This window comes from Prionailurus viverrinus, chromosome C2 (genome assembly GCF_022837055.1).
Source record: "Prionailurus viverrinus isolate Anna chromosome C2, UM_Priviv_1.0, whole genome shotgun sequence".
NCBI classification, from domain to species: domain Eukaryota; kingdom Metazoa; phylum Chordata; class Mammalia; order Carnivora; family Felidae; genus Prionailurus; species Prionailurus viverrinus.
In genome coordinates, this window is record NC_062569.1 from 64,540,805 (window position 1) to 64,553,616 (window position 12,812).

The 12,812-nt window shown below is 40.8% G+C and overlaps 1 protein-coding gene across 4 annotated transcripts in view; it reads right to left on the bottom strand.

Moving 5' to 3' along the window:
* Positions 1-1,405: 1,405 nt before the first annotated feature.
* PLD1 (phospholipase D1) overlaps positions 1,406-12,812 on the bottom strand; it is a 206,978-nt gene continuing 195,571 nt past the window's right edge. For all 4 annotated transcript variants that reach the window (XM_047874310.1, XM_047874311.1, XM_047874312.1 and 1 more), the window contains 2 exons: positions 8,457-8,574; positions 1,406-6,563 (listed from right to left, as the gene is read on the bottom strand). In XM_047874310.1, coding sequence (XP_047730266.1) covers positions 6,339-6,563; positions 8,457-8,574 — 343 coding nt within the window. In that variant the 3' untranslated portion in view covers positions 1,406-6,338. The remainder of the gene's footprint in view (positions 6,564-8,456; positions 8,575-12,812) is intronic.

The window sequence follows — 12,812 nt, forward strand, 5'->3', positions numbered from 1 at the left end:
CAGGTCTTCTATTAAGTTTCTCAAGTTCCACATATGAGTGAAAACATATGATATGTTTTTCTCTGAATGATTTATTTCACTTAGCATAATAGCCTCCAGTTCCATCCATGTTGCTGCAAATAGCAGAATTTCATTCTTTCTCATGGCCAAGTAGTATTCCACTGTATTATATAAACCACATCTTCTTTATCCATTCATCAGTTGATGGACCTTTAGGCTCTTAGTTATTTTTTCAAATTGAAGTATAGTTGGCATATAATATCCTATTACTTTCAGATATACAACATAGTGATTCAACATTTTTATACATTATAAAATGATGTAGACGTTACTATCATTTTCTTGCCTTCTGGAAGTGTGAAAGAAGTTCAGACTATGGATGTGGGCATGGGGTGTGTTGTCCTCTCCATTCAAGATGGCCTGCCTCAACTTTCAGAAAGTGGATGAAAGGCATCTGCTGCAGCTTGAGCAAAAACACCTACTGTGTGAGGGGCATTGTGCTTTTACCCAGGTAACTCCTTGGCCTCCCTGGCTGAGTCCTTATTACTGCATTTGAAGACTTCAGAGAGGATGATTTGCTCGCAGAGTCCCACTGCTGGCAAGTGGCAGGGTAGAGCTTTGGGGTGAGCTCTTGAATGCTGAAGCCCATGCTTTTCCCACTGGTGTTTGCTTCAGTCCCACAGCTATACCTCATGCACATGGGAGTTGTATGTAAGCCTCCAGAGTCTTGAACTGGGGGGAAAGGCAGTCTTAGGGCCATGACGACATCCTGAATATGGAACTACAAAGCTACAGAATAAGCTAAAACATGTAAAGTGTTTAGAAGAGGCCCCGGCCAAGACAGTTGTTGGGCACTCCCAACTCACTAGAATGTGGGCACCATCAAGGGCCACCTGGTCTGTTCACTGATGCACCCCAGCACTCCCACTGGCTTTGCTCAAATATGTGCTTATTAGAAGCTGGCTTGGTCTTTTATTTTTTTAATTAAAAAAATGTTTTTTAATGTTTATTTTTGAGAGAGAGAGCGAGCAGGGGGGTGGGCAGAGAGAGAGGGAGGGAGACACAGAATGCAAAGCAAGCTCCAGGCTCCGAGCTACTAGCCCAGAACCGGATGTAGGGCTTGAACCTATAAACCGTGAGATCGTGACCTGAGCCACACAGGCACCCCTGTCTTGGTCTTTTAAAATAAATTTGCCACATCACTACATCATCATACCTCATAGGTGACAGAGGCCTGGGAGTTGCAGAGGATGCTGAGACTCTGAGGCTCACCTTCATGGGGACCCATGACTCTTGTGTGGGGTAGGACTCCACAGACACACATTTCTGTCTCAAGCTCAGACTTGAGACAAAAACCTCTGTGCAGAATGAGGAATCTGGTTTGCAAATGAAGGGACACTGCTGATTTCACACTTTTAATTATTTAATTAATGAGTATTTACATTTTTAAAAAAGCAGTTAAGGGACCAGGCGTAGAGAGCATTGATTGTGAGGCAGGGAATGGATACACATATCATTTCCAATGCTTCACAGATGGAAAATTCAGGGGAAATTGAGTCTCCTGAGTTCATGTTTCTCATTCAATACAAATCCTTCAGCCTATCCATCGTCTTTTTTTTTTTTTTGAACACTTGAGTTACAAACATTGTCACCCATGTATGACTATAAGTCCTCAGCTGGGAGAGGCCTGCTTTAGCTGACAACATCTCTTTCCAGAACCAAAAACCATGTGATTTTATTCCTGGAAGGACTTGACCTTGTTCTTAGAATAAATCCATTGTCATATGTTGGGCTCTGGGATAGGGAGACTTGAAAACCTTCTTATGGAAGAGGTTAAAACTCATCCAAATCTGCTTGGTTGAGGTACTCTGTCTGGACATTCTCTGCTCTCTCTGGAGGAAGGCTCAGCAGGCTCTTCTTAAAGATCGTGAATATTTTAAGATTTGTGGATCATTTGGTCATGAATGCATGTAAATGAACGGACATGGCTGTGTTCAAATAGAGCTTTACTTACAAAAACAGGAGGCCCCGCTTGGTTTGCCAAGTGCTGCAGTAGAGGTGAGGCTCGGAGCCTGAGTTCTGTCCAGAATATCTAAGTGTTCTGAATGGATGTCCATTGCCAAGTATGTTTTCTGTGTCAGTAACATGTGCTCCAACTGCAATACTTCGTTATGAGGTTTTAGAACAGTTTAGGAGAAGATCTGTACCTTTGGCCCAGACTATTTTGTGTGAAGGATCCAAGTAGATATACATTAGGAGGGCATGATGTTCTATTCCCTAGTGGGGAGCAGAATTAGGGTGACATTCACTTATGTGCATTTATCTAGAATAAAGCGAGCAATTATAGTTGCTTGGGGATAGGAAAGAGTAACTAAGCCTGGATTTTGGTTGAATTGCCATCCTAGTCTCTGACTTTACACCTTCCAAATGATCAGCATGACAAATTTTCATTTATCTTGTGTTTGATGACTTTTTTAAAGTTAAACATTAAAAATAGTATTAGGGAAAAAAATAACCTGTAAGAAATTAAGCGATAAAATGTTTGGCTCCTTTCATGAATGCTTCCAATCTCAAGTCAGCGTCTGTACTATCTCACATGTGAATTGAATGCCATTAGGAATCATTTTATGGTACCTGCCCCCCCCTAAAAATAATGTAAATTCCCTGACTTTTCACCTGCAACTTTTTGAGAGATGTTGATGAACTCCTTTTCCAGTGAATTTCTAGATTCAAGAATTTCTCAACGCTCATCCATTTTAAATTTCCAAGCTGCCAGTAGTAATTGGTCTCAGAGGATCTTGCAAGGAAATAAAAAATATATTCCTAAGCACACTTAAAGTCCTTTAGCATTTGCTCGTTTTATACAAGAGAGAGTAGAGAGGGATGAAAAGATGTGAAGGATCCTCTTTACCCTGCTATAGAGGGTGACAGACATCAGAAAAGGCTCAAGTGCCACAACAGATTGGGGATGTTAAAAAGAACGATTACCTCTGTTAAAAAAATAATAATATTTTGTCAGTCACTTAAAAGTAGAAGTTAAACTGAAGATTCGTTGTGGAGGCCTAATTTTTTTTTTTCCGGAAACTCTTTCCTTGTCCTCTAAAACGTTTTACATAATAAGGAGGTGCTCTGCATGGGGCCAGAGGCTGAAGGAAGAAGGAGTCAGGAGACGCAGAAAGAAGTGGAGGTTCTTCAAGTCTACACAAATTTGTTCGCAGATGGTCTTAATCTGCAGAAAGGCTTCTCAGCTTGCCGTTTTCCTCTGGGAGACTGTTCGTTCATGATATATTACAATTGCTCAAGTTATCACATAAGAGATTAACTCCTCATGTTTTTGCCTACCTACAGATGAAATTTTCTTCCAAAGGTGTTAGTAAAATAAAACCATTATTTTGTATTACAATGTGTCCCTCAATTATCTAATGGCCACCTCTCCAAGCCTCTGCATGACGCATCAGAGCTGAGAGTTAAGAACATTCCAAGGAAGGGTGAATCACTGAGTGGACACTTAATACAGAGCAAATGCCTGCATCAGACCTGCTATGTTGAGTATCCTCCAACAACTAAGCTTGGATAACCTGAATAGCTTTGCTAGCTACCCTACTTTCTACCATTTGTTTCGTATGATCAGAGGATTTTTTTCCTTCTTGAAAACAAAAATTATTACAGAGATGATCAAAGTATTGGGTACAGCATTTATAGGTGCTTCAGAGGATTACAGTCAATTTAAAATGTTGAGCAGATTCATAAAATGTTGAGCCTTTGCAAAGCTTTGAATCCTTTGTATTTTAAAGTTGATGTCAGGTATTGCAATGTTAAAGTATTTGAACTTCTATTAGGTAGTAGCGGTGTCGGGATGATGGGTAATTAGGCCGTGCAGTACACCTCGTGTCCACATCCCATGTGACTTCTGCAGAATGCTGCGCTATGTAAGCTGCTATTGCAAATAGGCAACTATTGTGTGGAATGTTCCACAAGATCCGCCAAGTAAAGCCGGTAGCCTCCCATCTTTGCAGATAAACATCTTGCCTTTGAGGAGATGCAGGGGAAAGAAAACTTGCCACTGAAACCAACAGTAAGATTTCTTGTCTGAGACTCCATAAATCTATCATTTCATTAGCTCTCCCCTCGACTTCGTTGATTCACCTAACAAAGAGTTACTAAGCCCCCCCTATGTGCCAGGTACTGTTTCAGCTCTGCAGATACACTAGGAACAAAACACAGCAAAGTCCCTGCCCCGTGGAGCTTACATTCAAGCAGGGGGAGACAGATGAGCACATGAGTACATCACACGACATATCCTGCCTGAAATCTGTTTACTGCATCTCCTTGCATTTGGACAATGTTGAAGTCAAGGGAGAGGCCAGTAATTTCATTAGTCCTGCCTCCACCATCTCTCAGTTGAGTGAAACTCAAGTGAGTCCTTCAAACAATCTGGGCCTCAGTTTCCTCATCTATAAAATGGGGAGAGGTTGGCTTATGTGATTTTTTTTAAAAGAGAAGGGGTGCTTTTAGGCTTTTATTTTTCATGGTGTTAAAGGAGCATCTTGCACAAAATCAAAAGCCAGCATGTTGACTGTTCTACAGTTTACAAAATATTTAAAAGTAAACTATAAGACATCCTTAGGTATTCCATATACACTCAGCACTTTCAATGCCAATCTAAACTTCATAAATAGCAAATGTCTTATGTACAGCTGCTATAGAATGAAGTAATTTTCACCATCTTCAGCTATCTGAGAAACTATTTATTCATAAAGCACAGTTCTACCTCATTGGTCTGAAATGTTCTCTGGCTGTGAAATCCTTTTGTGAGTGTGACACTCTCTCCTACCCACCCAGATTATTGACTTTGTGCTCCTGTTTAACCTTTTCCATTGGCCTATTAGCTCCACGAAAATGGATTGGGTCCTTGCCTCTTTGAAGAATGGCTCAAATGAGGTTCTGCCCAGGTAATCCATACGTGTGTGATCAATGCCCCCACACCATGTTTTATGAGCACAGGCCTTTTGGGAACCTTCATCAGCTCTTTAGGCTAGAAGAATAGTTCTGCTTTGTAAAATTAGAGCTATGGTGTACCAAAGGGTATGCTAGAATTCAAAAAGGAAAAACGGGTTTCCAGAACAATTCATAGACCAGGACGATGTGAATTAATAAAGATCCTAACCTCTTTAGAAGCCTGGTGGAATGTTAATGTATATTGAATAATGCAAGTTAAGTAGCACATCTTTTGCAATCAATTAATTTTTCTTAAAGAAGATAACATAGCTGGAGAGCTGAATGTCAACTAAGGTTAGGCTCCTAACTTATTAATGTGGTAGGAGTTACAAAGCCTCTGATTCTCTTGAAAGGCAAAATGCATTCACTGGTCTGATTTTCAAATGCAGAAACTCAAATTTCAATCAGTCCAGCAGCTAAGGATGATAGGACATTTTCCAGGACTATAAGAAATCTCCTCTTCTTGTCTGAATCAGATCCCTGCTGACACCTTGGAGGTTTCTGAAGGCTGCATGCTCTGAGTTTTATCAGTTGCTGTGTAATGAAATATCCTACATATGTTTTCAAATTTGATCAGGTGGGCCCTATCAAAAGAACATATCTTGTCACTGCCTTTGGAGGCAAAGTGAAATCTCTGCCTCAATAACCAAATTTAATTCCTTCCTATTCCTCTGTGGTGTTAAGATCTATAGTGTCAATGTTATCAGAAGTGCCTAACATGGGCTGCTATGTACATAGCATCTGCCCTGTGCCTTCAGTCACTGAAAAGGAATAAGGCCCACATCTTGGGTGGGTAAACACTATGACTTCAGGATCAGATGGGCACGGGTATCTCAAGTAACCTTGAAGAACCTGGAAGCAGCCTCACAACATCTTCTATTATTAAACGATGTCTCAAATGGTGTCTGTATGCACTATGAAATGAGGGCAGGTCCAGCAGTCACCAGCTGCATAAATGAAGGTCAGAGGAGAACAAAAAGGTTTAGACAATTTTTGGCCACCTGGATCACAGGTACAGGTAAATTCTTGTTAGTAAAGGAAATGCATTTTGATGTACATCATGGAATTTGAGTATGTGTTTAAGTTGTTGAGCATACGCTACCATTAAGAATGCAGTCCCTTTTTACAAGGATAAGCACGAGGAATTATAAAGCCCACCTGATGTTCAGCATCCTTCTATCAGTAGGACCACAGCCCTGCCCAGCCAATCCAAAGGGTCTGCGGGTTGGATACAATAGTGCATCGGGGCTGGCTTTGGCTGTGAGGGTCTCCAGAAAGTCACTGTGTGTGCAGTGTACCTTTCAAGGTGGGAGTCCTTGAGCTGCAAATGAATAGAACGCTTAAGTCCAAACCTCTGTGGGCACCATGGCTTCTTTGGTTCCAACGGAAGGCAGTAGGCTTTCTTCAGACAAGAAATAAAAGGGGAATTGCACCAAGAACCCACGGATCTTTTTCAGTTCTTCCTCGGCTCTAATGGGATCCTCCTTTGCTAATATGGGCTTGCTAATAAAGTCTCTCAATTGAATTAAATTGTGTACTTCATCATTGGGAAGGCACCGGAACACCTGATTAAAACACAAATGGGAAGAAACTAGGTCATAAGTCTAAAAGGAAAGATATCCCCTTATGGAAAAATGCTAATTCCAACAGACAAAATCTTTGCTTGAAACACGTATTAGTTTTATGCTATAGCACAGACCTCACTGAAGAATTGCTTGTCTTATTTGCTCCAAAGAAACTACTAGATTTGTTTCCATCAAAAAAAAAGTCATAGATAGATCCTTCTACATGATCTACACAAGTCATTGACTTCAGGATAAAGTCAAGCTAGTGGTACAGGAATTCCACTGATGTTATTCCATACTGAGGTTAAGTTTTTGGATAATATGGATAATAATTCCCCCAATTTCACTGGAGGTTCTGCTCTAAGAGGAAAGTTGCATGTTATATTTTCTCTTAGCTTTTTATTTTCAAAAATGTTCATATCTGTACCTGTATTAAAGTTATCAATTGTACACTTATTTTGCTAATTGAAAATGAGCTTCATATATCAGAATACTTCCCTCCTGAACACTTCAGCATGTATTAAGGATAAGGATGCACCTATATAACCACAATACCATTCTCACACCTCAGAAAATCAATTCCAAGTCATTTAAGATATAGTCCATATTCAGATTTCCCCTATTATTATTCCCTAAATGCTTTCTATAGCTGCTATCCCACCCTCCCCCCAAGGATCCAAACAAGGCTGTGCACTGCATTTTTAAAATTTCATTAAAAAAATTTTTTTAATGTTTATTTTTGAGAGAGAGAAAGAGAGAGAGAGAGAGAGAGAGAGAGAGAGAGAGAGAGACAGACAGAGCTCGAGAGGGGAAGGGCCAGAGAGAGAGGGAGACATGGAATCTGAAGCAGGCTCCAGGCTTGGAGCTGTCAGCACAGAGCCTGATGCGGGGCTCGAACTCACAAACTGTGAGATCATGACCTGAGCCGAAGTCGGACGCTTAACCGACTGAGCCACCCAGGCACCCCTAAAATTACATTTTAAAATATTCCATGCACATGACCTATTTGATCATGGCCTTGAGTCCTCAGTATGAAATAAGGCTATGTAGATTGTCATGTTTCATTAGGAATGTTGAATTCTCCATCCTGGAAGGGACTCTGGCAGTCATGAAGAAGAAAAACACATTCTTATGCAACTTCTGAAAGATGGTCAGTGGATCTCAGCTTGAATATTTTCTGTGACAGAAAACTGGCTACTTCATGAAGTAACCTGTTCCACTGTTGGACACCACTTGACTCTTCTACATTTTTTATCATAACCATGGACAAAACTTACCAAAAGATACATTTGGCTTCCCTAACATATGGAGCTGTTTTTAAAACGCCCTTCCAAAATGAGAGCTGTCCAACAGAGGAAGTGTTTCATTATTAATAAATTTCATCATAAGGATGGATGCCATTTACTATGCACTATGTGCTAACTGCATTTAAAAGACTATTCTTTATTTTCATAACCGACCTATCCCTCTCGGTTTATAGAAGAACGGAGGGCTCAGAAAGTCAAATCACTACACACAAAATTGTATCACCAGCAAGTGGGCGAGCTGGGTTGTACCCCAGTCTGACTCATTTTAGGATCCCATCTGCTTCTTTTCTCTTTGTCGCCAGACATGTCCAAAGGCTGGATAACCACCTGCTAAGGATGCTCATGATGGGATCCCAGCGTCAGATCAGAGATCAGAATGTCACTAATGTCTCTTTGAAACCATAATCCATGATACTTTTTGGCTTTGTTTTTCAATGTCTACAAAGAGGTATTTTATTACAACTTGGAAATGTACCAGTTTTTTACAATCATTAAGAATACTCTGTCCCAATAATATGCAGAAATAATGACGTGCTTTTGTGACGTGATTCAATTAAAAAAGGTGGCGGTAATATGCAAACCTCACCTTATCATAAATTGTAGCATTTCGAGCTGCCGTTGCAACCCATACCTCCTTGAAGAATTTGTCACTCACTGGATCCTGAATGTTTTCACTTGGGTCAGAAAGATAGCCAAGGACAACCCTGAAATACAAGCACCCTGTGAAATGAGTAACTGACATAAAGAAGTTTGCAGCAGGTATTGTTTCAAATAGTAATGCAATTCAGGCACTCAACCAGAGAAGTCCATTTTTTTTTTAAAGAAAATCAAAGAAGCCATTAAAACTGTGTGTGTGTGTGTGTGTGTGTGTGTGTGTGTGTGTGTAAAACCTTAGCTGCAAAACAAAACAAAACAAAACAAAACAAAACAAAACCTAAGTTGATGCTTGAAAGTCTTAACTATTGGATAGACAGAAAGACCTTAATTTAGTTCCAAGAGAATCCTTGGAATTTGGCTTACGGGGGTGAGAACCTTGGAGAATAGGGTTAGCATTCAAGACATGGGCCAGCAAATGTGCTAAACCCTTTCCAAGAACTGTCTCAGTAAATCCTCAATAATCTCATAAGGAAGCAACTATTATTATCTTCATTTTACAAATAAGGGAACTAAGGCACAGAGAGGATAAGTAATTTGTTCAAGGTCATACAGCTGGTAAGCTGCAGATCTGGGACTCCAGACCATCTGACTCCAAAACCTGTGCTCTTAACCACAAGGATGTATCCCTTTCTCCTCCCTCCCTCCCCTTTTCCCTCCCTTCTCCCCTTCCTCCCTTCCTCCCTTCTCTTGGGCCAAGAACAATGCCAAACTCTAGGGTACAGAAATGAATACAAAAGATGTGGAGCCTTTTTGGGTAAAGTTAAATTTAATGGGGAAGACCAACAATGAATAAATAGTCATCCTTAAAAAGAATGAATGAAAATACTGACTGTGCTTTAAAAGCATGAGATGGGAGTAGTCAGGAGGTGTTCCCCCACCCTTCCTGTTTACCTGACCCCACCTCCTGTCTTTTAGGATTTGGTGCAAGTCTCCCCCTTGATTCCTGGCTTCCCCTTCTCTCATCTCCCATTTTTCTCTTTCAGTCCCCAGAAACGTGAATCTTCTTCTTCTGCTCCCCCACTGCACTTTACCTATGCTTTGTTTTATCAGAACACCTGCAGTCCTTTATACACTTTTTGTTTTTAGCAGCTCTCTGTACCACTTCTAGCATGTGAATTCTTTAAGAGAGCATGACTTGGCTACTCTCATATCCCCAGAGTGCCTGGCAAAAAAGAAACCACATACTAGATGTTGTCTGACTTGATCCTATATAAGCGGTGGTCTAGAAATAACAAGAAATTCTCAAGCAAAGCAAGCTAAGTTTTAGAGGATGTATTTGAAAATGATAAAAGCCCCTGTGTTCATAGAAGGCCCTGGAGTAAAAAACAAAAACAAACGAACAAACAAAAAACATTTACACCTCAATCCTGTGAGGCAGACGGTACAGGGTTCCCATTTTGCAGACGGGAAGCTAAAGTTTGGAGACATACTACTAACAGAGCGAGATTTCAAATGGAGTCTAAAGCCCTTTCTCACATGCCTGATAGGTTCAAAGAAGATCAAAAAGGCTAGTGTTACATTGAAAACAGAAGTAAGGAAATAGGTCTTAGAAGGACTTTGTATTTTACACTGAGTGAAACTGGGACAGATTGCAAACACTGGAGCAGAGGAGTGGCAGGACCTGATTGACATATGAAAACATGGCTGCTGTATTGAGAGAGCAGGGCAAGGGTTGCAGCAGGGAGGACACTTAGGACTTCCTGCAGTAATCTTGGTGACAGATGATGGTGGCCTGGGCGGTGGAGAGGCAGGCAGAGCCACCAGGTTTTACTGATAAAGTAGACGTATGATGCGGGAACAAGTGAAGCATCAGGGATGACTAAAAGGGTTTGGCTTGGGGTAGCCTGGATGGCTTAGTCGGTAAAGCGTCCAACTTCAGCTCAGGTCACGATCTTGCAGGTTGTGAGTTCGAGCCCCATGTCAGGCTCTGTGCTGACAGCTCACAGCCTGGAGCCTGCTTTGGAGTCTGTGTCTCCCTCTCTCTGCCCCTCCCCTGCTCATCTCTCTGTGTCTCTCTCTCTCAAAAAATAAACAAATATTAAATTTTTTTTTTTTAAAAAGGGTTTTGGCTTGAGTAACAGATGAATGTAGTTGCCATTGGCCGACATGGGGACTTCTGTTGGTAGGGCCAGCTAGTGGGAGAAGACCAGGAATTGGATTTTGAACCTGTTGCGACTCCCATTAAACATTCATGTGGTAATGCAAAGTAGGCAGCTGGAGAAACAAATCTGGAGTTTGGGAGAGAGGGCCTGGCTGGAGATAGAAATTTGAGAATTGTCCCCATATTTATGTTCATAAAGCTGTGGGACCTTAACTGAGTTTACCAAAGGAGTGAGTATAGGACCTGGTATGCCTCAACGGTGGGGAAGAGGAGGAGCATCCAGGGAGCCTGGAGAAAAGCCACGATGTCATGTCAACTTCAGAGGAGAATTGACTGTTGGATTCAACACTGTGGAGGTCATTCTATTGTCACCCTCTCTGTATTTAAATATATGTAGATTTACATCGTCATTTTTTAAAATTTTATTTTATTTTTTTTTAATTTTGAGAGAGACAGAGAGCAAGCCGGGGAGGGGCAGGAGCCAGTGAAACAGAATTCCAAGCAGGCTCCATGCTGTCAGCGCAGAGCCCGATGCAGGGCTCGAGCTCACGAACCAGGAGATCATGACCTGAGCTGAAGTCAACAGTCAGATGCTTAACCAACTGAGCCACCCAGGCACCCCTATATCATCATTTTTAATGGTTGCAAAATCCCATAATGTTAAATTTCTTTAACCGATTATTTTATTATGACCTTTTGGATGGTTTCCAACTTTTCATCATTGGGAGCAACTTTACAATGAACATAATTTATTCATCATGTAGAATCCTTTGTGAATTTGTATGATTACTTCACCAGGAGAAATTTTAGAATTAAAATTTACTTCCAGAAAGGCTGTTCTGGCACATACACTGTAACTGTGCATATGTTCCCCAGTCATCTCCAACTTTATTAACTTCTGAAAAAGCTCAGCCAGGTTTACAGGGATAAAAGGACATCTCTTTTTAGTTTCAGTCTGCACTTTTCCCACTGTGTAAAAATTCTGTAAAATAAATGGATTTGGCACTATGGGCTCACTAGGATTTTTAGGGTTTTACAACCTCAAAATTTTATGTCTACTTCAAATAATGTCTCCTTCAAACTACATAGGAATAACTTTTGAAAAAAAGGATCTAAGGGGTGATGTTTGCACACAGATGCCGGCTGTTCCTAAGACCCAAAGCAAAATGCGACTGCACCACATTTGAAAGCCAGTGCAAGTTATGACAATGTATCACTTATAACAATACCTTTGATGGGGATCAGATACAACCAGCTGAAAACTTGGCCAAAAGAATATCTCTGTGACTTTGCTTTTAAATGAAAACAAGAGGTGACACAATGTGTCCACCAAGGTATCCGTTAAGAGCTTGTTTGTAGAATACATATTTAAGTAAGTCTACAATAGATCATTTTTAATGATTTTTTTGTTTTATTTTATTTTGAGAGAGAGTGCACATGCAGATGCATACAAGTGGGAGAAGGGCAGAGAGAGGGAGAGAGAAAGAAAGGGAGAGGGAGAGGGAGAGGGAGAGGGAGAGGGAGAGGGAGAGGGGGAGAGAGAGAGAGAGAGAGAGAGAGAGAGAATCTCAAGTAGGCTCCATACTCAGCACAGAGCCTGACACGGGGCTTGATCTCACAACCCTGAGATCATGACCTGAGCTGAAATCATAACCAGCTGAGCCACCCAGGCTCCTATAACAGATTGTTTTTAGTAATAAATTATTTGTCCTGTCAGTTTTTTAATTATAAGAGATTCATATTACAATGCACAGTAAAAACACTATGAAGTCTTCTGGATATTCTTTTGAGGACTAAGGTTTGACAGAAATCTAGTCTGATTTAATGCTGGTGTGTATCATGGGAATTATTTAATGTTTGTTTATGCATCAGTGGGACAGGAAGAAAACTGCAGAAAATAGTTCCTGTTCTTTCCATTCCTCACGTCTATCACTTTAAATGATTCTGAGCTCTACTTGTGTGGATAATGGTTCCTGTTGAGTGATGGTTACATCTGTAAAGTTGGATAATTTTCTAGGACTTAATGAACTGTTCAGCACATGGCTGTGACATTAAGTGCAGTACCCTGATGTTTGGCTCTATTTAGAATTGATTTCACATTGAAATGTGTCTCTCTATTTCTATTCAAAAATAACCCAGATGGAAAATGGATGGAAGCTGCAATTGTGTGTGTGTGTGTGTGTG